Below are 27,873 nucleotides of genomic sequence, written 5' to 3' on the forward strand. Positions count from 1 at the left end.
CTTCTATTGTTCGTCCTGTATTGCTTCATTTACTATATGGCTTTTTCACACTTGGATTATGGTTATCCTCTTGGGTGCAGAATTACTGCATATATATTCATACGTACAGGTGTCTGCATATGTAAATGTACACAGGTACACAGGCGGGTTGACTGTTGCCAATTAGGTAGAAACAGCACACAACTTATTGTTTTATAGAGTCAGTTTCTAAATTGTAGTTATTCACTGTAATTTTTACACACAAATATCATGAAATAAAGTGGTCATCACATTTAATGAGTGTAACACTTCACTCAATAAAAATATAAATGGTCTTATCATTATATCATCGTCTTGTATAGTTTGAGGCATGGCTATTTAGCTTAGGGTGCATCATTTAATCCGGCATCTAATGCTAACTTCAAATGTGTTGTCTTCTTAATGTGATTGTAATTATTTTGCAAGCCTGAAATTTACCCATCATTTCCTTTTATAATGAACTTAACTTAGGAGTGACTTTTCCAAATAAGTATCTAGAAAGTGAAATGAGAAATTGATTTACTAAAATAAGCCATTTTGATTGCAGTTATCCATGTTTATCAGAAAAGATTCCAACGTAATTATGTAGAACACAGTCTGAAACGTACAGTCTGAAATCCTCTCCAGAAGATTGAATCCATGACTGACCCAGTAAGCTAGACCAAAACCCATGGCTGGTTTAGTCGTAGGTCCTAGGGAAAAAAAAAATTACTATTATATTGTTAAATGGACACAGTGATAGACTGACCTCTGAATTCTCATTTTGTACCAGGAGATCAGTGTATCTCACAACTCTAGTTAGGAGAGCTTCATTTTACAACAGCGTGATTAATGGAGACACACAAGGCATCAACATGCAGAGTAAGAAACAATTGAGTGCTCAGGATTTAGTGGGACATCCGTATACTACTCCTTCTCCTCGTGGTTCAAGGATGGTTATGGCAGATGGAACAAAGATTGCAAGAGCCAGAAGTAGTAGGACCTCTGCAGGGCAAGTATTTACTGGACATGAAAGGGACATTAAATGTGTGGACTCACAGTACCTTGGAGTCTTGCACAACTCCTGTATTTGATCAGGCCAATGGAAACCTCAGCCTGAGCAGGACAGGAGCTCGTGAGGCCCTATCCCTCATTATTGATATCTGATGCTTAATCGGGGGAGGGGGGATGGGGAGGAGAGAGAGAGAGAGAGAGAGAGAGAGAGAGAGAGAGAGAGAGAGAGAGAGAGAGAGTTTTCTTTAAGAATTTAGCCCAGGAAAGCACATTCTCCTGTATATTGTCTTACACTACACATAAACAGACAGTAGAAAGTGGAGTCTTGGTAACTTTTGGCAATCCACATGCTGAATTACCTAGCCCAGCCTGGGTGTAAGGGAAGGAGCTTAGTCCTGGCCCTGCCTCATCTTGAAGTGTTAGTTACCCTTTGTAAAAAGCCCATGGTAGGCCTGTCCCTTTTTGAATGGGATGGAGGAGTTGATGGGGAAGGGGGTGGATGGGAAAGGAGAGGAAGTAGAAGGAAAGGAGGGAAGGGAAACAGGTTGGTATGTAAAACAAATAAGGAAAATGCTATTTAAATAAATTTGAAAAAGAGCCCATAACGTTTGGACGGAAAAAACTGTTAGTTGATGGAGCTAGAATTTGATAATGGCACTGGGACTTGTTTCCTCTGCATATACTGGATTTTTGGGATCCAGTCTGTTTGGATGCTCACCTTCCTGGACCTGGAGGGAGGGGGGAGGAACTTGAACTACCCACAGGGCAGGAAACCCTGACTGCTCTTAGGGATGGAGAGGGAGGAGGAGAGGGAGTGGAGGGAGTGGGAGGGTGTTGGAAGGAGGGGCAGAAATGGAAACTTTTATAATTTAATAAACTTTGAAAAAAAAACAAATACAAAAACAAAAACAAAAAAAAGAATTTGATAAGGGGAAGATGGGGATAAAGTCGATAAAGTATGTGATAACTCAGATGAAAGTCTCAAACAATGAAAAATAAAACTTTTAAATGAGTTTTAAAAATTAAGAAACAAAATGAAGTAAAATGTGGTTCTTTGCTCTTCCTTTGCCTCCTTCCTGAGGCTTTCTTTGTCAAGGCTGCTGTTGTACTTATAAAGTTAACATTGCTCTTTTTTGCCCCCTACTGGGGTGTTAACTTCCTCATCTCTTCTTGTGGTAGTCATACCCCTTTATTTACACTCATGAGTGTAGATTAGCATATGCATGTAAGAGAGAAAATGTGACTTTTGTCTGAGTCACTTCAAGTGTTATTTTCCAGAACCACGCATTTTCTCCAAATTTCACGATTACATATTTTTTTATAGTTTATTAAAATTAAATTGTGTATAAATGCCACATGGGGAAGGAAAAAAACAACAAAAAAGGTTTGGAAAGTAACAAAATGAAAAGTATTACTTGATATATTAAAAAAGAAAGTTAAAAATTAATGTATTAGAAAGAAAACGGTAGCCTGGAGAGATGGCTCAGTGGTTAAGAGCTCTTGTCAATGATGTGTTTAGTGACCAGCACCCATATGGTGATCAATTAGCATCTATAACTCTAGTTCCAGAGGATTTAGTTCCTTTTTTCTGAATTTCACAGATACTATGTATGCACGCGATACACAGCAGACGTCTATGAAGACAAAACACTGGTAAACATAAAGTAATAATAGGTAAAATAAATAAATAGAATAAAAGCAAGAAAGAAGGGAGGTTAACCCAGGAACAACTTGAAAGGAAAACATACACACTTCCCTGGGTAATTGTAGCTTATACAATGATAGTTTCAGTAATGAAAGGAACTTAAGATAAAATAAGACTTTTTTTTGGTCATAGTAACCTTTATAATCCCCCAGCAGACCTCAGACCCCAACCTCTTATCCTCATCAATCCTTACTAAAACATTTTCTAGAAATTTCTATAGAACCATAGATGGTCTTTGTATCTCACTTGCAGGTCAATTTGTATAAGCTTTTAGCTAACAGTAAATAATCATTCCTGGTTTTAATATTTCATAAAATTGAAATAAAGCTGTGTACTATTAAATCATCAGAAATACAGAAAAACATTACTGTGAGTTCTGAGGTACATGTGGAACACTATACAGCCAGCTAGTTTTAAAAATATCAGGAAAGCAGAATATTTTTAAGTGTATGGCAATTATCATTCAACCAAAAATTCAGATGTTTCATGGAGGTGCTTATATTTTCTTACAAGTTTAATATTTAGTATCACAAATTATTAGTTATTTGCATGTTCAAGAAAGGTTAGCATCTTCCTCTAACACTGTAGAAATGTGGGGAAACAAGGTATGCAATACTGAGTATATTAAAAACTACAAAAGTTCTGACTCATAGTGTGATTTTTGAATTCAATTGATCTTAACAGAACAAATATAATAAACACAGCCTAATCTCGTTTGGATGATGTACGTTCCAGAACTGTATTTTAGAATAGAAAGAAGAGCAGACACACTTCTTATTTGTTTCTTTTCTGTTTTTTTTAGTATCATAAATATATCTTTACACAACACACACACATTATACACACATACACACAGAGAGAGACACACACGTGTGTGTGTGTGAGAATATTTGATTTTGTTCTCCATAAGCACAGACATATCCTGTATTTCTCTTCATTATCAACCTCTCATTGAGTCACTTACAAATTGTGAACAGGGTGACCACTAAGTACATTCTGAAACACGAATATTTTTGAAAACACACTGTGGTGTCTTAAATTTCTTTTGTGAAAGATAGAGACAACTGACCAACCCTTAACAGAGATCGATGACTATTTGTAGGCAGGTAGCACAAAAACGTCAATTAAAACAAGTCACAGTCAGCACACAGCATGGTCATAATGCTTTATAGACCAGTTTTGCTATCGAATTCAAGGTAGTCTAGTAAATAACCTGAAACCTAAATAAGACACAGAACAGATGCTGCTTGAGTGGCGGCTCAGTGATTAAGAGCACTTGCTGCTCTTGCAGAGGACACTGGTTTGGCTCCCATCACCCACAAAAGACGGCCTGTAATGGACTGGTATATACCGTTTTACAGTATCTAAAACCCTCCTCTGGCATCTGCAGGCACTGCACACAGGTGGCATACATAAACAGGTAGGCTTAAACAAATAAACATTAAATAAATAAATGCACACATACACGGAAGGAGAATGAAAAAAAAATCAAAGAAGGAAGGAAGGGATAAAGAAAACAGAAACGCTAACTTCTGTGACGAGAGATATCCATAGATGAAAAGAGTGTTGTATGTTAATTAAGACAAAAAAAGCAGAATAATTCCCTGCCTTTTTGTTTTCGAAGAAATAGATCATTGACTACAGGAAAATAAAACAAAATATGACAAAATTAGTTTCTACAGTTTTTACCTTTCTCCCACGTAAGACAGCCATTTAATCTCCCCAAAATATGATAAATTGCAACAACTTCAATCACATGAATTTTAATACAAAAAATATAAAATCAATTTCAATTTTATCTGCATATACTGAAACTGTGAACAAATGGACTAACTACAGGTCCTCTCTTTTTGTCTGTTAATTACAGGGGTCCTATATAACCTTAAAATACTAAGCTTAACTTTCTATTTCCAGTGGGAACTTAGAAATGGAATTCTTCCCACAGAAAATTGAAATTAAATTTTTTGAAGCAATTAAATGTTTTAAAACAAGGAGCAATGTTTCTTGTCATAGAAACAACCAGAGGAATGATTGTTTTTAAGTCTCTTTTTTCTTTAGCCCTACTTACACAAAATAGTCTGCTGTTAAGACTTCACTGCTTTGAGGAGGTATTAACTGTAGAAATAGAGCAGTCAGTGAAAGCCTAAATTTCCAAGAAAAGTATCACAGCTTATGATTGCAACCAACAGCATATTCTCAGAGATTCTGAATGAGAAGTTGTCTGATCATATAATGAATTAACCATTCATGAATAAGTGCGTACAGCTGGCAACTCTGTTTTAATTATAATCCACTGAAAGAATTTTCTCATTTTAAATCGTTCACATCACTCTTTTGACTCCTGCTTGAAATCGTGGATCTATAAACATTTAAGTATATGGATGGCAGCAACCTTAACTACAGAATGACCTTTGACCTCAAAAGTGAAAGCATACAAGTGTGTGTTTCATTAAACTACAATCAGAACTGCTGAGATGATCAACTTTTCCCGCGACACATCACATCCATTGGTTGCCTTCCAAAAGACAGAAGTAGCAAAAGAGGAAGGAGAGGAAAAACTGAAACAGGAAGGCCCGCTTCAGAAACTCAGGAGACTGATTTAATTGGCTAGGAAGTCCAAATGCTGATGCTCCGAATGATCAGCCATTCTTTTTGGGTTTTGGTAACGCATATCCTTATGCAATGGATGTCAAATGGAATCTTTTGATTCACCTCTGACATTTCAAAGTTTCCGTGTTTGAAATCCCCCAGTCTTAGGTACGTATCACATTGTCTTATTTGCTTCTTTAATATAAGTTTTTTCCCAACATCGAGAGCTCCGTGATGCAAAATGTCGTTCTGTCGATCTTCTGTTCCTGTATTCACTTGAATTTTTTTAATCGTAATTGGATTTTCAAATACAATGACAAAGGTATCGCCTGTGGAAGGTGGCTTTCCCCAGAAATACTCATCAACACTGCTGTAGGCTTTGCTTGCTTCATAGTTTTCAAAGACATTCATATTGGTGTAGAGACTTGCCGGGGGATTATCCGGGATGTCGGATGACTCCTCCTCGAAGTCGTCGTCCTTCAGCTTATTCTCGGTGCCTTTATAGGATGAATAATAGCCCATGTGCTGAAAGAGGGAAGGTTTAAATCGGATCGCGTTTTTCTGAGCCAAGAGCCCTCGAAAATGAGTCAATAGCCAATCGCAAGGCATTTCTTGATAAAACATTAATAAAAAGTGGGCCAGTCGTGGGAGATCGTGAGCATGATAGAGTTTACCGATGTAGCCAAGTTTTGAGAACTCAAGAGTTACCCAGTATGTTCCTTCTAAGGAGGCGATGACTTTCTTGATGGCAGTTAAGAAATTTTTGGAACACCGGACATCATCTTCAAGCATGACGTAATAGTCTGAAGTATTGGCACAAAAATTAAGAAGAAAAGCATAGTCTACATTCTGCTTGGAGCGAAATCTGACTCTATCCTCTGGGTCATTGTAATTTCTTTTAAGACCATCCAGAACTGGATAATATTCTTCAGGAGCGTGTATAACCATTAATCTTCCTGCAATGATGTGATGGGCAAACTTCTGCATAATGTCCTGGACCATGGCATCACGCCAGGATGAATTAAAGTCGGCTAGATGCACCACTACTGAAATTTCCTTTAGTTCTTCATAGCTGGACTGTTCAAAAATTGACTTTATTGTCTCGAGTAAATAGTTTCCTTTTCTCCGTTTCACTGATGAAAGACCAATTGTGAGATACCCTGAGTAAAGAAAAAAAAAATCAGTGGAAAAGTAATTAAATGTTAATAGACTTCAAATAATGCAACAATAGGAACCAGATAAACAAGATTTGAATTCTTTAAGCCTGCAATTATAGCAAGCAAATCTATTAAATGATTGTATATTTAACATTTTAATATTAGAGTATTAAACTCACTACACAAGGGCGAAAGTGTTTCATGTATATTTGATATTTTATATAGAAAACAATTTATATTCTTTGAGCAATGTAATATGAATCCTATATTACAAATGATGCTTATGAATTATGAAAATGAAATTATCCTAAAATATCTTATATACCCTAATATTTCTATATATTACCTTTAGAAGAGAGACAGATGTTTAGATATAATGTATCTACAAACAAATGAAGCACAGTACTTCACTCCTGTAGTCTTAGCAGGAGGAGGAATGAGGCAGAAGGACTTTCTTGTGTTCTAGTTTGGTATACACACACATTTAAAACCCAAAACAAGGTAAAAAAAATGAACATTGTAAAATAATAAATAGTATCTACAAGAGTATAGCAAATTTTTAATTAAGGCTGGCAAGCTAGACTCAAGTGATGAGGAAAGAAGACTAGACATTAATTTAAATCATCTATAAAATTTCCAGAGAATGTATTGTGTGCTTCAGGGTTCCTTATCATATTGCTACTTTTACTAAATGAATTCAAAGGCGGACTTCCTAGCTTTATTTTGAAATTTGCCTGAAATGTCTTATAGAAAATAAACAGTTTAATAGGATGTAGGGAGAAATAAATCTTACAAATATATGGTTCAAAGGTATGAATTTACTGTTTCAGTTGTTTTGAAAAACACGTTGCATCTTTACCCTCAGGGGAAATTTTTCTTAGATTGAAGATTGAGATTAGATTGAGAACTGGATATTTTTATGGCAAGAAATAACCTCAAGTACATACTGTTTCCCTCCGACAAGCATTGTGTGTCTTTCTAAAGTCTGATTTCCTATCCCGAATACTACACAATAAAATTTCTTAATCACCATTGTATAAAAGTGATAATGTGCATATGTGTAAGGATTATTGGGCTAATATGGGCCTTTCCATGATACCATAGATATATTGAAAAAGTCCAGTGAAAGTCATTCCTTTCTTCTGCCATTCCTATCTGGAATATACAATTCTTTAAGTCACTGTCACATGACTTAATCACTGACACGTTTTAAGTTTACAACTTGTGGTGTTGTCAGGCAATGCTAGTGGTAACCATCCAAGTGGTAATTATCACTTGGATGAAAGTTCATTCCTTTTGCTTCTCTTTTACCCTCTCAGAACCTAGACCATACAGGAGTCACTTAAAGGAGGTCTAAATTTTGAATGGCTATCATTTTTCCCCAATCAGAAAATCTTCATATTGTTTTGAGTAAATTTGTCATCCTTCAGAATGCTCTCCAACTTGAATTTTAAGTTGACAAATTTTCTTGGGTACAGTCATAAGGGTTATGAGAATCCAAGCACTTAAATATCAAATTCTGACTACCAGAACCATGAGATAATAATAATTAAAAAAAATCCCCTGGTACATGATAGTCTGTGATTGTCATTTAAAAAATAATACACTATCAAGACCACATTCAAAGTTGGTAAGAAATTATAAAACTAAACCATCAGGTTGAAGTAAAAGAGCGCAGAAATAGTATCAAGTTAGACATTTAATTTTACAGTCAAGGGATAATTATCTCTCTTAATACCTATTACAAATTTCTGAAGAATTTTTATTAAAATTTGATATCTTAATAGTTACAGGGTCAGAAAGTATATACAAAGTTTGAAGAATGCCAAATCCTTTTTAAACTATAAATCTCAATAATAAATCTTTAAATCTTCTATTGCTACACAAACATAAAAATTATCATTATTTTTATAAAAATTTCAGTTTTTAATGCAAATTTTAATAAAAATGTTATGAATACTTACTCTTTCTCTGTAAAGGTGTGGCAGCTAGGTAGCGATAGGTGACATTTATGGTTCCTGAGAAGTTAGATAAATCTTTGAATGTGTGCACATAGCGTTCAGAATTAAGTTGATGTGTGGATGTTTCCCTTATGAGTTGTTTGTCGCCTTCCTAAATGCAAAAGTAAATACATGCAAAATTAATAAATAATAGGTGGCCACAAATGGAAATGTGAGTACATGTATTTAGAAAGTTACGTGAATCTCAATTATGAGCCCACAATCATAAGCTCCTCAACTTTGACCTGATTTCTTACCTTTAGGTTCTGCTTTAAGCTTTCTCACTTATAATCTTTATTCTAACACATTGGATTTTCTATAGCATGCACGATTATCCCATTTTCAGCAAATCTATCCTTACTTGAAAATCCCCATTGTCAACACATTAAAATTCTAAAATTTCAAAACAAAAGGACTTTATAGTTTGCTGATGATCAATTTGGGGCTTTCACTTGAAATTATTTCCTTTCAGATTCACCAATTTTGAGCCAAATTTGTCTATGAAATCTTCCACAAATGCTTTCAAATGGAAAAAGTATTGATTTTAAAGAATGAGTAGGAAGATTTAAGTGTAAGCAAAATATTTAGATTTAGAGAAATTTGTTACAAAGTTTTATCAATTCATTTATAGATGACCTTGTAAAGTCATTGTGGTGAATTAAATTAAAATAGCCCCCCATGCTCATAGACATTGGCATTAATAGGATGTGTGGCCTTGTAGGAGTAGGTGTGGCCTTTTTTGACTAAATGTGTCACTGGAGGTGTGATTTGATGTTTCAAATACTCAAGCCAGGCCCATTGTCACTCTCTCTGTTTTCTACCAGCTAAGTATGTACAACAGTTGCTAAAAGACTTTTGTTTATAAATGCTGCTGAACTAACCCAAGATAGGTATTTTGAAAATACCTTGGCTTCAGAATTGAAGTCAAAAGGTATGTTACTTTGGAGAAGAGATTTTGCTTTTGTTTCCACAGAAAATGAGAGGCTGTGGATTTATTCAGAGTTAAGAAAAATCATCTTTGACCAAGGGAGGCCACCTGAAAAATCTCTGACAGTAACAGATGGCCCAGATGTCTGAGTTCTACATCCAGAACAGATTCAGGACTGCTGCCTGAGATGATCAAGACTCGCAGGATACTCCAGTCGGGACTTGATTATGGCTCTAGATTTTCTTTGGATCTCCATGGGATCATCAGCGCCCCCAACCAGCAGGAAGTAGACTGAAATACTAAGCCCACATTCCCAACCAATGGACTATGGGTATTTTCCTTTGTTTAAAAAAAAAAGAGGGAAATGTTGTGAGAGAATTGTCTGTATTCTGTCAATCATATTTTAATAAAACGCTGATTGGCCAGGCAGGCAGTATAGGCGGGAAAGCCAGATAGGAAGTAGGGGTGGAACAAAGAGACTGGGAGTATCCTGACCAGCAGGAAGCTCCCTCCACATTCCTGTGCAGATCACCGAAGAGGAAAGAGGTAAACTGCTCCGCTGGAAAAGGTACTGAGCCATGTGCTAATGTAGATAAGGATAAGGGGTAACATAAGTTATAAGAGCTAATAAGTAGCCTGACCTAATGGGTCAATCAGCTTTATAACTTATAGAGATCTCTGTGTGATTGATTTTCTCTGGGACTTGCCGGCCGTGGGGTACTGGGCGGGACAGAAACCCCAACAAGCCGGATCCTCATGCTACATACTTCTCCAGCACCATGCCGGCCTGCATGCAAGAATCATGCCTCCTGCCATACTGGCAATGGACTAAACCTCTGAGCCTGCAAGCCAGGCCCAATTAAATACTTTCCTTTACAAGAGTTGTGGTAATGCTATCTTTTAATAGCAACAGAACATTGACTAGGAGAGAAATATAATTTAAAACTGTTGAGAATGATTAACCATCAACATTTTGACATGAAATCGCTTATCTGAAAATGTTTTTCAATAACATCAATTAGAATACCTTTGTACCTTGTCAGTAAAATGATTTGAGATCCTATTGGCCTCTTATCTTTCTTATTGTAGTCCTTCTCTTTTTGTTTATAGATGTATATGTGAACATTTGTTTTTGTTTGATGTTCTGATGAAGATAGTTGAGATCATTTATATTCATTATAACAATTTTTGTGCTGGTAGTAATTTGTGTCATTATATGAACAGAAGTGCTTACATTTAAAAAATTTTCCATATTCAGGTTAACTATATACTATTAGTCATTATTTGCTTTCATTTTCTCTGAGCTTAAATGTAAGTTCAGTGGTAGATTTTGATAATTTGATAAAGTTATTACTAGCCATACTCTTATTAGATTTTTTTTGGTCATATATTCTCTGATTCACTACCATATATGTCAGTAGGCTCTGATTAGGAAGCCATGTTCCTTTGTGAAAAGTTGTCCACTTCTCTGTGTATTCTTAAATAGACATATCTCTAGAGTTTCTGGTAGGAACGTAAACAAATCAAGTACAAGCCACTAAGACTAGAAAAAGTAAATTCTTTAAATGAATTTTGCCTTGATACTTATCTGTGGTCAATAAAACTTTAATTAAATCTCTCTTCTAAAATATTGTATGAGATTCAGACATAAGTTTTACCTTGATTAGGACAATAAATACTTAGTTACTGACTCAAAGGCAAAAGACACCATTAAACTTTAAAATCATGGGCAGAATTTTTCATGGGATTAAAAAAATTACTGGAATTTAACAGGAGAGCTAAGAATCTTTAACTACACTATGAATTCAAAAAACTCAACCCTACAGCCTTTCAAATATTCAAGTATTTCCATAACGTTATTCTATCTGTGCTAGCATATTCTATGTTTTATTCCACTTTAATTATTTGAAAAAGGACATTTTTACAAGGTTTATAGGATATCCATCATGTTCCAAAGCGATATACATCTGAAATATCTACAATGCAATATTAAATAAAATTTTCTTTTATAAATATAGAGGTTGAATATTTACTGAATTCTGATCATCCTAACTCTCTTATACATATATAGGTTCATCTATTTCTATAGATCAAAAAGTATATAAAACAATTAATATATAAAATAAACAATTTCAGATTGCTACAAAGTAACAGCAGACGTCACATAAGGTTGTTCAACAACAATATAATAGTGTACAGCATCAATAGAAGCCATGAAGACATTTCTATAAAACCACAGTAGTCTCTAGGTTGTATACATTTTGATATTCTATTATTATATGAGGCTACATGCTACTGACACTGTAAGTTAGTAAGTATTTTTTTAAGGATTCTTCCCTGAGCATGTAAATGTCTAGACTTTTTCTGTGATAAAATGGAATATATTCATTTTGGTTGAAGTACGTAGAAGAATATAAAATGAAACAGAGCTGATATGAACATACTTAATTCAGTTCTGAAGAACAAGCTTCTTAATACTTTCAGCATCAATAAAAATGTAACTTCCACCTGAGCTGGTCTGGTTGGCTGCTTTCAGAGGCGACTGACTGAACATCCAGGCTCCCTGGGTGCCTTCTTTTCTCCAGTAACTATGCTAAAGTGTGTGTCTCAGTAATAAGGCAAAGCTTTATGACAATCATTTTCTGGATGGTAATGCAATTCAATGGTCTCACTACAGTCTAAATATATACCCTGGTGGCTACTTTGAAGATGCTCACAGCTGAAAGGCTAAGTTGATTGGGCACGCATCGTCTCTGCCACTTAGTTTGCCTAGTAAAGTATTTGTCTCTTTCACTGAGTTCTGCTTCCTTTCCAACTGAAAGTAACTTATCTTTCTAAAACAAACACAAATATACCAAGACATCAATATGCCTATAGTTTCAAACCACAAATAAATTTTCTATCAAAAAGGGAATTGAATGTGGTAAATAACTCCAGAGACTACTAATTCTGTTCATCTGGTTTCTCAGAATTACAAGTGTTGTTTCAGCAACGCAAGTGAAAGACATTTCAGTTTTTGCTTCGAAAATTGCTTGCACATTATGGAGTCAAGAAAAAAAAAACAAAGAGAGAGAAGATTATGAAAAATAAAATGAAAGCTAAAAGAGGAGAAGTATTAAGCAGAAATGATATTGTATTTTATTACAAGCGATAGTTTTTAAATAAATATTCACATTTTAAATATACACATTAAAAATAAGATTTATTTGTATAGAAGTTGTTTGAATTGGGTTCCATGATTCTGAATTTTGATTGGTTGTGATTTTCTCTAATGATCTCTCTTGCAAAGAGAAGTTTTCTTGATGAGGGGTGAGAACATTACTTAGCTCTGGGTACAAAGAAAAATATTTAGAAAATAGTTGGGGGATATGCTAGTTAACTACAGCGGTGATTCTCCTCCAAGATCCATGAACTCACTGGCCCTGGGCAGTCGGCTGAGTTTCCAGTACCAAGCATGATTTTCCTGTTGTCGAGTGGGTCTTAAGTCCAATTGTGGTTGATTGTCACAAAGTTGTGCCTGCTGCTATTTGCACAGTTTGGGTTTCTTCCCCATGTCTGTCATTGCTGTGGTTCTCAGGCATCACAGCTGGTTAGGAAAACAATTACTCTACCTAAGTCTCAGGGATTGACGTGGAAGAGCAGTTGGAAAGATTTTGGAATCTATAGGAACATGGAGTTGACCATAAGATTTTGTCTTCTAGGAATATCACAGCTACAATCATAAAGTCTCACCAGGCTGAACAAGGAAAATGATAATATTCATGTTAGGGTGGATGGGGAAAAGCCCACTAGGTCTCAATTTGATGGAAAGAGTTACTGATAACTAAGTAATGCAGAAAACAGGAGAAATATTCTTTTCTGGGGGAAAAAAGAATATTAATTGGTTATCCATTACCAAGTGGGGCATGTGTGTATGTGTGTGTTTGTGTGTGTGTTCACATATGTAACAGCAATTAAGGAGAAGACAGGATCAGAATTTGAAGGAGACCTAGAATGGATATTTAGAAAGGTTTTGAAGGGGGAGGGGAAGGGAGAAAAATGTAATTATAGGACATGAAGATAAAATAAATAATTTTAAGTAATTATTTATTTATTTTTGTATTTGTGCGTGCCTAAATAAATGTATGTGCAATGCATGCATGCCATTGGCATTAAAATAAGGAAGAGAACATTAATTCCCCAAGAATAGGAGTTTCAAAGGTTTGTGAGGCACAATGCTAGAGATTTACTAGGCTCACCTAATCCCAAGGGTGAAATGCCTACAATTCAGATCTTTAGCTTGAGGCCATTAACGGCAAGAATTCAGTTAATAAGTATAGAGAAAACACTGTACAATGGTACAGTATAATGAGGAAAAAAGTAATTCACCAGGACCTTCCCTTTTGGGTAGCATTATGCGGGGAACAGGCCCAACTAGTAAGATTAAGAAACTGTAGTATGGTGTCCACTCCCCAAGAGTCTCCATTCCTTTGTGGGCTTGAGGAATGTTCCTGCTTGACAAAGCAAAGCAGTCATTCTTACATCTAGTAAAAGGAACTTAAGGCCTGTCCATTAACCTATGACTGGTGCTTATCGCCAGGGTTAAAGCTAGCTTCATCAACTCCTCATCTTAAACCACACTCCAACTCACATGCCCTTTGTCACCCATTTAATCCTATGTGCACATATACAGTAGAAATGGTGTAATCTTTTCTCAATTAAAGGCACTGGAAGCCACCAGAATCACCTTTCATTCTGTTGTCCCCCCCCCCAATTTCCCAATTACACACTTCCTCTTTAGGACCTAAACCCCCTGCCAAAGCAGAACTCCAATATTATATAACTATATAGAACTGAAATATTTATAATTAATATATGACTCTCTCTCTCTGTGTGTGTGTGCGTGTGTCTGTGTGTGTTTGTATGTATGTATGTATGTAGCAGCCACCATATAGTGTTTAAGAAACAAAAATAAAATAGCTGAACAGTGGTGACATATGTCTTTAATCCCAACACTCATGAGGCAGGCAAATTTCTGTGAGTTTGAGGACTTCCTGGTCTACAAAGTGAGTTTCAGGACTGTTACTTAGAGAGACCATGACTCAAATGATAAGAAAAGAGAATTATGAGTTAAAAAAGTATAGTGTTGTCAATATATGATCCAAAATATGCATGTATGTATTTATGTATGTATGTATGTATGCTTATATATATATGTGTGTGTATGTGTGTGTGTATGTGTGTGTATGCATAAATAACTCTGCTCAAACTAATACTGCCTTTTACATTAAGGTTGGGGGGTAACTAGACCTGCACTAAGTTTGCTGAAGATGAATATTGAATCAAAAATAATGTCTCCAGAACTTACCAGAACATAGCTATCTTCAATGTACAAGTTCATTAATAGAAGGCAAACGACAAGAACACCCAAGAAAGACACGGTAGAACGTTTTCGCAAGCATCTCATTTTATCCAGTATTTGAAAGATATATTTCATTTGTTAAAATTTAAACATCTTCTCCTGTGAAAAAGAGGTAAAGAATTACTTCCGGTTAATTTGGAGTATGAAGAGTATAATGTTATCATTCACATACTTCAGCTAAAATTTTATTTCAAAGTTTATACATAATATTGTCATTTACCAATGTATCATCATATATAGCTATCTATTTTTACCTATAAAGACAGCAAATGGATTAAAATAGAAGAAAGGGAACAATGCATTTTTGAATAATTACTCTTTTTAACATAGTAAATGATAACCTATAGTTGAATATCAATTGTTCACACATATAATTTAATTTCATAACTTAAAATTACAAATTCTCATTAAAATAACAAAAATGTGAGGATTGGAGGAAGAAAGAGACCTACAGCGAGGGAAGTGATAAATTTATAACTCAAAGCTGAGATAAAGGCTTGCCAAGTATAAATACCTTACTTCTTGCTTTTAGATTACCTAATGAAATTGATATGATTTGTTAGACTGGGCATTTGTTCCTCGGGATATTTCTCAGTTTTTACACTTCTAACTTGAAATGTCTGGCTACTTCCATTTCTCAATTATTGAGTATGATACATGTAATTAAATAGTTGTAGAGACGTTCCTCCTTAATTCGTAGTATAGGAAACACTGAAAGTCTAAGTTGAATATGGCTTAAAGTTTTAGATATAGCCTCCCACACCCAACAGAAACTATTTCTCCACTCTCCCTGTTAAAACAGGGAATTACTGCTTTTAAATAGTAGTAAAGGCTCATGAGAGGCAGACACTGAATAGGGTAGCATATGAACCACCCTCAGAACCTGTCCTTAAGAAACATTATTGTTTCTAGACCTCTAACTACACTCAAAGTCTGTCAATCCCCTAAAGATAATGTTCAAAGTGTGACCCAAGAAGAACACTAAGATCTCATAGAACTAATTTGCATTCCAGTCCACAGGGGCAGACATCTAATAGTACCTGTGTGAGAATAAATTTAAAGAATGTAGGAAAAATAGATGAAGAACATAAAGTTGGATCTAATAAAATTTCTTCATATGGCCTACCTCGGCTCAAATATTATACTTAATTTTGCAGAACAGGAGTTAGAAAGGGTGCTTAGAGTTTTGATAATTGATGGCATGGCCAAAAGACAGATCAATGATGGATCACCCTGAATGATTTGTTAACATAAAAAGAAGGAACACAAGGTTTAAGGAGACTAGATTGCTGATTAGCTATATCATGAAAAATATACTCTGGCAGAGTGTAGAAGGTGCGTCTTTCATTGAAGCCTTAAGAAATCTATCTGTAGCTGATTGAGTGATTGGAGAAAGCAACATCCCTATTTCTTTTTTATTATTCAAAAGTTACAATGGTTTGCCATTCCTAAAAGGCAGTGAGGGCAATTGAAACTCAGGGTTCAAGTGATCACAACCATCAAAACACAGTCAGGTTTAATGTCTTAAAAGGAACCAAAGTTTGAGATATAGTTTCAATGTTTGAGACAATGTTTATATCGTAATACCTAAAAGGAAGTGTTGAACTGACCTCTCTACCCTTTTATAAAGACATTAAGCAGCCATTCACCACTGACTGGTCAGATCAGTATCACACTGTCACTACCAAACATCTCATGATATTTTCAGCAGCATGTGATAAAATGTTTTCACATTTCCAGGATTCTGCACTGCTGGTATTAGAGTCACCAGCCAAGAGATCATCTCACATCCTCCAGACATCAGATTTTGAATGATTTATCTAGGTAAGCATAAATTATTCTTGTTATTGTTACATTCTGGGCATAGCTTAAATTGTTAAACATTTACTTTCTTCACGCATAGGAACTGTTAAATTCTGGGAACCCTGACTGCTCTTAGGACTAGAAAGGGAGGGGAGTTGGGGAGGGAGAAAGAAAAGGGAGGTGGGGAGGAGGTGGAAATTTTTAATGAATAAATAAATAAATAAGAGAGAAAAAAAGAACATGAAAAAACAAAAAAAAAAAGGGAAGGATTCTGGTTGCAGACCCTCGAAGCTTTATTTTTGCATCTCTCTTGAAAGTTATGGTCTCAGTATGGCTTTCCTTTCTCTTGCATCTGTTTGTAAATTCTTCTCCGCCCAGTCAGCTCAAGAAATTCTCCCTTGGGTGTCTTTTCCTTGAGCCATAACGTACAAACTCTTGGTGGGAAGCTAGCTTAACCTCCATATTTGTTTCCCTTTATCAAACTTCATTACTCTATTCTGCTTGCGACCAATGTCTGAGGCCATTGCTTTCTTTATATGTGCTAGTCTGTAGGTTTGGTTGTTTAAGGACATTAGGAATCTAGAGCTTATTTCTAACCGTGGTCACAAGTATATTTCTGGTAAGGAGTCTCTGTAAAATTTCCTCTGTTTTCTTGAGAAGTTCTGCTTTGTTACTTTCATGCTTGATTTATTGCTTATTAGATTCAACCTGTTTTTATTTCTATATACATTAAATAGTAAGCAAATAAACAAGTGGACTATTTGACTTACAGGCTTGTCATTTTTTTCTTTATTTTTTGATTAGACTCAAACATTTTGTAAAAGTTATCTATTCTTATTCAGACATCCAGGTATGACTTGGAAAGTTTATCAAGAAACTGACTACTGTTGATCCCTTGAATTTTAGGTTTATTTTTTTAAACAGATATAAGGAACGTAGTATAAGGAGTGTATGTGCTCAAGGCTACTTCCCACTTTCTCTCCTATCAGGTTCAGTGTACCTGGACATATGTTGAGGTTGTTACATATCTTGATTGAGAAACATGGTGCTAGGGAAATCCACAAGGATGACCCCCTAAGACTCCTAGCAGTAGTGGAGAGGGTGCCTGAACTGGCCTTCCCCTGTAATCAGACTGGTGACTACCCTAACTGTTATCATAGAACCTTAGAATTCAGTAACTGATGGAAGCAGATGCAGAGATTCATAGCCAAGGACCAGACCAAAGTCCAGGAGTCCAGTTGAAGAGAGATGGGATGGATGATATGATATAGGTGGGGTTTGAGATCATGATAGGGAAACCCACAGACACAGCTGATCAGAGCTCCATAACTCTAGACTGACATCTGGGGAGACTGCATGGGACCTACCTACGCCATTTGCATGTAGTTAATAGTTATGTAGCTTGGTTTGTTTGGGGGTGCTTGGCAATGGGACCAGGATCTATCCCTGGTGTTTGAGCTAAATTTTTGGAGCCCATACCCTTTGATGGGTTGCCTTGCTCAGTCATGATATCAGGGGAGTGTGTGTGTGTGGCAGGGGGAAGGAACATTGTCCTGCTACAACTTAATTTGCCAAGCTTTGTTGTCTCTCCATGGGAGGCCCTACCCTTTCTCAGGAGTGGGACAAGGATGGGTTGGAGGGGAGATGGGAAACCAGAGGACAGAAGGGAGAGAGAATTCTGGTAGTTATGTAAAATAAATATTTTTTTTGAAAAGCATTGTATGTGAAAGTTTTATGTTATAAGAATGCAAAAATACAATGAATTAAAACTGGGTTGTGTAGAAGAGTTTGGAGAAGTGTGTCAGAAAAATTTTAGCATGTTGTAAGCACAGCTTGATGGGCTATACTGGCTGGAGTACAAAACAACAGATGCCACTTAAAAGATGAGAAGGACTGTGTCTCAGTCCTGACTGAGTGCTGCTTCCTGAACACACAAGATACAACAATGGCTGCCATTGGCTTCTAAAGACATGTACTGAATTCAGGTGAGTTCAGGTGAATTCTGGACTCAGATTTTAAATCTGAATAGACACCAAACTATCATAAGAGAGAATAAGTATAAATGAGTTGATATAACCCACCCCTAGTCTATTACTAGGAGAACACACTGCATTAAATGAAGCAGACTTAAGCCCCTATCCCACACAGTCTGGTAGTATTAAACTAAAAGTTTGATCTAAAAGCATAAATCATCAATGATCATGCATTGATAGAATAAAAGTTCATGTATCATACTTCTTCCTAAGAACATCAATCATAATGTCTTTGTATCTTAAGCAGTGCTTTGGCTCAATGTGCAGCAATATCTTAATATAATTTATTTCTTAGTGTAAGAACCATACTGGAAAGAAAAACCTCATTTTTCCTTTATTTTTAAATCTACTTTTTAAATTGAAGTATAATGACTGTATCTCCCCTTTCCCTGTTCTACCTTTATCCCCATCTGTGTTTCTTCCCTGTAGATCCTACTGCATATTGAACATCACATATTTAGTTTATGATGAAGAATGAAATTAATATTACTATGATTTGAATTGTCTTCTCAATGTCATGCATCGTCTTTGCATACCTACTCCTAAACTTGAAATGACATCACAGGCACCAAAGGATTTGTGTTGGTACTTGGGGATGTCCCCTGAGGTCTGTTGGTGACCCTAAGAGAACAATGTTACTATTTCTGATTTCTCATTGGGCATAAATCAAAGAATCTCTCTCCAACTGATCTCAGTTCAAAATAGCAAAGCGGAGGGAGAAAACTTTGAGAAAATCTCACCCCTGACAGAGCACTGAGATCAGCTGTCTGTCCTATCCGGGACCTATGATCCATGATGTAATAATATATGCACGCTAAACCCAGTCTATGCCTTTTAGTACTTTTTTGCATGAAGTGGAATAGATGTCTAAAGCCTCTTCAAACATGTTTTTTTTTTTTCATTTCTAACATAGTTGTACTTTCTGTTTCAGAAACACCTGAGACTCTGAAGAGGAGTGAGGAAAATTTGAGTGTCAACAGACACCTAAACAGATTTTGAAATCCATACGACACTTTTCCCATTCAGTGTTTTCCTAGTGCTTTCTTTGAGGAGAAATATGCAGATTTCTCTGTGTTATAATAATTACACTTATTTTACATTTTATAAGTGCAATGACAGTTATGCATCATTTCGTTGTTAAAATAATAACAAGGAGTAACATACACAAGGCTTAAATTGAGGGTGCTGGTGCATTTTCCAGAGGATTTGGTGGCATCTCTTCCCGCTGTGTCTGCCATTGTCACATCTACCAGGAACATGCAGAGAAGATGCAGACCCTAGTAGAATGTGTTGCACTGTGACTGAATCTTTTTCTCATTAACGGTCCAGGATGTGGTGGTTTGACACATATTATTTGAGACCACTGATGATTATGTAGGTCAAATAATTTTACTCAGAGTGCAGATGGAGACAGTGCATTTTAGTATTACCAGCACAGAGACTCTTCGACTGTGGACAGAAAACCTTCAGCAATTGCTGCCAAGCTTACCATGAAATAAGGAAGGCTAAGATATTGTATCTAGTTTCTAGACAGTTACTCAGGATATCTGAGCAATCAACTCAAATAACTACTCTCTGATCGCTACAAGGTGTGAAAAAACTTAATCGTATGGGGCTGGTATGCCGAACTCTGCACTTTTCACAAATGGGAATCAAATGATCACAAGGAAAGATGATTGTCAAGCTAACTCACTTTGCCCTTCTGAAAGTTTGACTCTATGTTTTGCTAACAGCACACTGGAAGTGGCAGGAAACAAAAATTCAATAGCTATGGAGTGTAAGCCCTTTCGGATATCCAGCCTTTAAACTGCTGTAACCTCACATTGAGAACTTTTGACGTGATGGACATATTCCAGATAACCTGAATAAAATAGTTAAGCTATTAAATGTATTTATAGAAGTGGGAAGAGGAAACAATCACAATCTAAAAGTAATTTTTTTTGTTTCTGAACAGTATTCAAAATCCTAATGAGCTTCTATCCCCAACTTTGCTAACGCAGAATATCTTGTTAATCAGGACAGCTTGTATGCACTTATATACATATAATTGTGTGCACACATATAAGCATCATCATAGACAACATATATATGTATATATGATATATGTATATCTCTATATAATCATATAATCATCAAAAAGTTTTTAGGAATGCTCTGTTCAATAAAACTGACATTACATTGTTGAGTCATTAATTTCTTCTTCCTTTTTTTTATTTATTCTTCTCTCATAGATTACATCCCGACCTGAACCTTCTCTCTCTCTTCTCTTCCCAGTACCCCTCCCACAGAATTATTACTCATCCATTTCCTTTTAGAAGAAAGCTGGCCTCCTAGGATACCAACCGAACACAGCCTAACAAGATGCACTAAGACTGGGCATATACTCTTGTAACAAGACTGGGAGACTGGGCAAGGCAACCCAATAGAAGGTAAAGGGTCCCAAGTACGGGCAAGAGAGTCAGACACACTCCCACAAGAGTCCCACAGCAGTCCCGAGGGTCATCAATTCCTGTCAAAGTGTTGAATCACCTATCTGGGAACAATATCTGTCCTCAAAGGCTTTCAAAAACTGAATGACAATAAAACGTAATTTTCCAGAACACACACTCATGAAAGAAAAGCTTGGTTAAGTTCAAAGTGTAGCTTTGGAAATTAACACTCTGAAGTCCAGATAGTTTGATGGGAGCTGCTCATGTTTCTCCTAGCAATATCATCAGAGTGAGCTTAAAATTGTTCTCCAGGAGGTTTCATCAGCTCTCCATGAACAGTACTCTTGAACTGTCTTTTGCAGATCAACACGGATTAGTTGATGAAGGTTATGCTATTTAATATAGAGATGAAATCATCACGTTCTTGGTTTATAGTATCTGACTATGGTTACAAATATGTAGGATTTTTATGATGAAGACAAAGGCAAGGAGGATGCTTTGCAATATAACAGCCCTTTGTTTTGTTTTGTTTTGTTTTGCTTTGCTTTGTTTCCAAACTACGTGTACATTATTTTCTAGGCAGTATGCTTTCCTTAGCACACCTCCCTTAGTCCTGCTACCATAAACTTCAGCAGTGATATTCTCTGAGGGTATTTAAGAAAATCTATCCTCTCCCTTTGCCTCTCATTGTGTAATGCTTGCAGTTTGTTGTTCTCTTCCTTTCCCAATTCCCATATCGCAACCATTAATAACAGAGTCAGCCAAATGTTACTATCTTAGTGAAGATATCAATGAATTCCAACTTCAGTCAGGAGTTGGTTTTCACATATTGAGTCCCCTTAACACTGCGCTCTGCTTTTATAGATCTTTTTTAATACTTTGTGCTTCTCTTTTAATGTTTTTTAAACATGTGGATGTTTTTAGTTGATATATTATGCAGCAAAACAAAATTGACACCATACAAAACAACTTTCTAAAGCATCATTCACATCATATTTTTTCAGATTTACAGCATTCTATGCATGTTAGGGGGCTACCTAAGGAGGGGAAAACACTATACCAAACCTTTGGTATTAATTAGTACACACAGTAAACACAATCAAGTAGCTATTAGTTTTCCTTTGTATTTATTGCAAAAGTAGTGCAAACTATTTAACCTATTAAGCTGTGATAACAAACTCGAAAGGACCCAGCTAAACTTAAACATGGCAGGAGATGCGTGGTGTCTCAGCATTCAGCTTTCCTCACCAGCTGTCATGTCCACGCAGACTCCCTGACCAGGTCAATTGTGTGAAGCTGAGAAAGAAAAACATGAAAACTGTCATCTGCTTCTCTCTTCATATTGGGACATGTGTATAATTTTTCTTTAGGGCTTTGGGATTCTTCACTTTATAGTACTTGTTTAAAAATCATTTAGTCATATCACCAGAATTCCAGGTGTGCAGTTAAGAATAGATAGCCAATACTAAAAAGTTGGTTTCAATGTGCATGTGTGTATATAAGCGTGAGTGAGTTTTTCACATTCTGTAAAAAGTTTGAGCTTGGAAGTACAAGTAAAAATGCCAGTCTATGAAAAATCTTAATTTCTTTTCTACAGGAGAGCAGTTGAGTTTTAAGTTTCTACTTTTAAGAGTACCACCATAGTGTCCAGGTCTTCCATCATCCTCCCTCCATCTCTGAGCACGGCAATTACAGATGTGGGCTATCACGCCCATCTTAAAACCTTGCCTAAGGACCTCTCATTTTGGCTCAAACCTATTATGTGATCTCTATGCTCCTTAAATACAAAGTGCAGATGGACATATAGCTATACTCACCCATTCACCAAACACCATAACATCATAAATTTCTCTCATATAAAGTAGTAATGTGAAAAGTGGGAATAGCGCCAGGAGTTAATTATATGGCAAATTGAATTTTTTGCTTGTTTGTTTGTTTTTCAAGACAGGGTTTCTCTGTGTAACAGCACTGGCTGTCCTGGAACTCTCATTGTAGACCAGGCTGGCCTCAAACTCACAGAGATCCATCTTCCTTTGCCTCCCAGATGTTGGGATTAAAGGCCTGTGTCACTATGCCTGATTCAGGATTAAAATATTTTTTTAACTACCAGAAAGGCATTTTTTGAGAATATTTAAGATATAAGTCTGGAAAAAGTATTGATATAATGGATATTTAGTAGACCCTTAGTATAATTACTTTGTACTTGGGAGCATGCAAATATAATATATTTGATTTTTCAGGATCAAAATCCAAATACTACAAGAAGTTCTAGAAGGTACACACTAAGGACAGATATTCTAAAATTTATTCTACTTGCTTTCATGAATTCACACATATACATATAGACATGTTCATTGTGTTCTTAGAATAGTAATCAGTAATGTTTGTTTCAAATTATTGTTCATGGAAGCAAAGAAGCTCTCTTTAAAAAATGTCAAAATATTTTTCCCTTGAGAAACTACCACTATAGGAATTTATTTGCTAGTTTTCATCAATGCAGTAAAAAATATTCATTTATTAAAGAATTGATGTTGAAATTTAAGAACTGACAGATGAACTGGTACACTGCAAAGCTGCTTGCTTCACCAGGCAGTCGTGGCACATGCCTTTAACCCAGCACTCTGGTGGCAGAGGCAGACTTTGAGTCCAGCCTTGTCTACAGAGCTAGTTTCAGAACAGGCACCAAAACTACACAGAGGAACCCCATCTCAAAAAACTAAAAGCTAAAACTAATAACAAGAAAAATGTTGTTTGCCTCAACCCTGATGCATATGTGTGTCAGGACTACATGATGTTTCTAAAATTTGGGCTACCTGTAACAAACTGCCCAGTCTTAATGAGTCCTATCCTCACTTTCCACATCTTCATGGTAAACAGAAAACATTTCTCACTTCCCCTTCCCAGTAAATATTATGTTATAGCCATATGAGGATTTTGGAGGAAAAAAATAAACAAATCCCTATCCTTATAAATCAATGCTGCTACATTAATCTACCCCAAGGCACCAGCTTGTAACATATTCTTTCTTTTGTAGGTGTTATAATTAACAAAATAATAAAGTAAATTAATCATTTAAATATGGGAATTTGTATATAGCATTTAACCTTACATCAATGAAAACATGCAAAAAAAGTGTCACAGTCAACTGTTCATCTCTCTGACATGTGGCCCCCTATGTATCAGATCTGCTTGGCTTGCATTTTTTTACTGCTTGCCCAATTTGTTTTTCTCCCTTGTTTTGTGGAAGGCTGAACATGCCCTCAGGGCAGCAGTCAATACTTTCTGATGAATAGAAAGAACGTTGCTGACATAGCAAACGCTTCAGAAGGCTTTAAAAAAAAAAACAACCCACGATTATCATTAGAGTTGGTACAAAAGTCTCAGATATTGATAGCAGCCAATGCAATTGTTTCTCCCCCTCAGAGTTTTTCCGTCATCCCTCGTCGTGCAATTCATTTCTGGCTGAAAGTGGCAGTGAGGTGAAAAACGATGGCAGCCTAGACCATTCCTGAGGGTTCACAGGAACGCCTTGCCAGATTTACTTTTTGTGGCTCACGTTAAGTTACAGTGTAGACAGAACTAGTAACACGGACAGGCTGGGGGTTTCCTTGTCACCTACTATGAAAACAGCAAATGTGAGGGCAGGATTGGATAGACGAGGCAATCCTCTTCAGTATCGAAGGGAACTAACTGAGGGACAGCGCTGCTTATTTCACGTGCTTTGCTTTCGGGACAGCATTTTCCCCATTGGTTTCTACTTCTCATCACCAGGACTGGAAAGGAAGAAAGTTTCCGAGTAGAACGTAAGCCACAGTGGGAAGGTCAAACTCTTTTAGCACAGACCTTTGCTTGTGCCAGGGGTCACTATAACCTTGAATCTATTCTGAGTTGAGCTGGACACTAGAGCAACAATTTTGGTGGCAATCACAACGACCTTAAAGGGATGCATCATGCTCCTTGTTTAACCCTTTGTAAACTAATATGGTGTTATATTATTATACTACATTTGTATTATTCCATTTCATGTTGAGTTAATGAAATACTCTAGGCCTCCTACTCCATAAAACAATTAAAAACAATTCAATGGAGACTGAGAGACTGAAATCAAGCAGATGGATCTATGTTTGCACGTCATGAGACCCACTTGGTTCATGACATCACAAATTCAAGAGTGGCACTGTAGCAAGACAGAAAGGCAGAAAAGGACTCGAGACAGGCTTGCTTATTTGTTTATTTATTCATGTGTGGGTGTTTTACCTGATTGTATGTTTGTACATCTTATTTGAGTCTAGTGCCCATGCTACATGACCCTAAAGACTAGGCATCTGGCATAAGACTCCTATAACTGCAGACTGCATCTGAATAATAGAAACATTCATGCTGACTGTACCACATAAGTTTCAGTTCCAGTATTAAGAGCAGTATGCAACACAGTGAGTATGCTATAGGGTATGATAAGTCACTGGTTATAACCATAGATTTCTTATCCTCCCTCATCTACAAAAGTCGCTTAACAGAGACACATAAAATTCATACTTGAAAGTCAAGGTAAAATTTAACTAAATCAGCAATATTGAAGCCTATTAGTAATAATGCTTCTACCATGGAGGGTTAAAAGCTTGTATGTACACTTTCCAGAATTGTACAAATAAAATAAATAAACTACCTTGAAAAGATCAGCGTGCATACTTGAATCCAGTAGTACCAAATAGCATACATGTGTAGAAACAACACACTTAAATTCATTTCTATGTTCAAGTAATATACTGAGAGAACACTGCTTTCCTTTAGGTAAGCATTGATTTTTCTGCAACTTTATTAAATTCTAAATTAAATTCCCAAATCTGTTATTTAATTCTAAAACCAAAGAAGTCCATGTAAAAATTCATAGCCATCTATTTAGATTTCTTTCCTTGAAATGAATATTGATGCTTAACTAAACCCAACGTATCTGTAAGTGGAACAATGTCTACAATCTCTTATCCAGAAAGTAGAACAAACTCAGCAACAACAGCAAAAATACATGTTTTCGTTAGACATAACTGATAATTCTAGCAATCATGACAAAGCATAACCTGGTTTGATTGTTCTATTATGCAACAATTTAATTCTATTTTACATTTATTATTTGTGTGTGTCTGTGTCTGTCTGTCTGTCTGTCTCTGTGTGTGTGTGTGTGTGTTTGTGTGTGTTCATATGCACACATATAAGTGGTGGTTCACATGTGGAGTTCAAAAACCTTCTTGTGGGAGTCAGTTTTCCCCTTCCATGATGCTTCTTCTAGAGATCAAACACAGGTTTTCTTTATTGACAGCAAGCAATTTTACCCACTGAAACTTCTCATCAGATAAGTTATGCAACATTTTAGTTAGCAAGAACTATAATGATGATTCAGTGCATAAAGCACCTTGTCAGTGCTGATAAATTGATATCAGGACCCGCTAAAAGCTTGACAAAAGTGCATGACCCATGTAAGATCCCAACGAAAAGTCAGTAATCCCAGCTCACCACGGCAAGGGGCTAGAATGGTAATACTAAAACAAAAGACTTTCTGGATGCCCAAGTAACAACTAGATGGAATGTCCGGATCACTCCCAAAGTTTTCTTATGGCATCAATATACGCGCTGTATTGTATAGGTTCCTGCTACCTCAACATGCACAGAAATACATACACACCAATACACACATGCACAAATATATCATACACACGCACATTCACACAAAGAAAACAATATCATGAGTGATTACTTTGGACTATTTGAAGGCAAATGTTATGTCCCATAATTGAAGTTCAAGGGCAGCCTTCTTATATAGCAAAAGGTAGCTGTAAAATGTTCCTCTTCTATTCTCTTTCATGTTGTGAAAAATTACCACGTATATATTTTATGGAACATATGCTTAGAGGTATAATCCAATATTTAATAGATAATTAACTGTCTCAGACTCTATCTAAACAAAGATATAAGAAATAATTTTATTAGCCTTCAACTTGTTTCTAGTGAATTGAGATAGTAATTTTCATACTTAATTGATTAACTAGAAGCAAGAAGCATCATTAGTCTAGAGATATTAGTAGCAATGCCATATTCACATTTTAAGCATTTTTTAGATTAAAATCTTCTCTATTTAAATTGGAAACTGTGTAAATATATTCTTTTCAGTTCATAAAGTCATGATCAAGATCAAGCCCAGCTACAGTAATGGACTGTAATGGATATACGACAGCTTTAATTCAATTTGTTTATATTCCATGGAAGCAGAAACATAATTTCATCTTTTTCTCCTAATCAAAATTTTCTAAGAGTGCTATCACGTGGTTTTAAGGATAGAAAAATGAATTTTAAAGTGGAAATATTAATGTGGATTTAATGTCAGTCCCTTAAACATAATTTCTATGTCAAATTTTCAGTCATCTTTCTCGTTTCTCATGACATGAATTACTTTATTGATTAGAACACTGTGGTTTGAGTGCATAATGAAAACCTGTAATGAAAAACTCAATTTAGAAGGAAGTAATATTCTCCACAGTGATAACCAATTTTTCTTTTCATCATTTTAATCTATCTAGCAGCATTTCCCATGAGAAATCAAATGATCCCTGAATCATGATTATATGTAGATAATCAATTAAATGGAAAGAGTTACATGCAATATGTCTCTCAAAGGGTAACCTCTCAGGGGAGCAAACTAAAATGTTAATATTACTAGAGTCAATAGTTAGGTATGCCACTGGAGAAATAAATAGCTTTGTTAAAGTATCTTGAGAAATTCATAGAACAATATTTATATGTGTCTGGATAATTATATGTAAATTAT

At 35.9% G+C, this 27,873-nt stretch overlaps 1 protein-coding gene across 7 annotated transcripts in view; it reads right to left on the reverse strand.

The window, feature by feature from the left end:
* Positions 1-4,385: 4,385 nt before the first annotated feature.
* Positions 4,386-27,873, reverse strand: part of Mgat4c (MGAT4 family member C) — a 575,343-nt gene continuing 551,855 nt past the window's right edge. For all 7 annotated transcript variants that reach the window (XM_085683482.2, XM_085683479.2, XM_085683477.2 and 4 more), the window contains 3 exons: positions 14,738-14,890; positions 8,427-8,574; positions 4,386-6,465 (listed from right to left, as the gene is read on the reverse strand). In XM_085683482.2, the coding sequence (XP_085539608.2) occupies positions 5,324-6,465; positions 8,427-8,574; positions 14,738-14,866 (1,419 nt within the window). In that variant the 5' untranslated portion in view covers positions 14,867-14,890 and the 3' untranslated portion in view covers positions 4,386-5,323. The remainder of the gene's footprint in view (positions 6,466-8,426; positions 8,575-14,737; positions 14,891-27,873) is intronic.

This window comes from Myodes glareolus, chromosome 26, assembly GCF_982192425.1.
Source record: "Myodes glareolus chromosome 26, mMyoGla1.1, whole genome shotgun sequence".
In the NCBI taxonomy this organism is placed as follows: Eukaryota; Metazoa; Chordata; class Mammalia; order Rodentia; family Cricetidae; genus Myodes; species Myodes glareolus.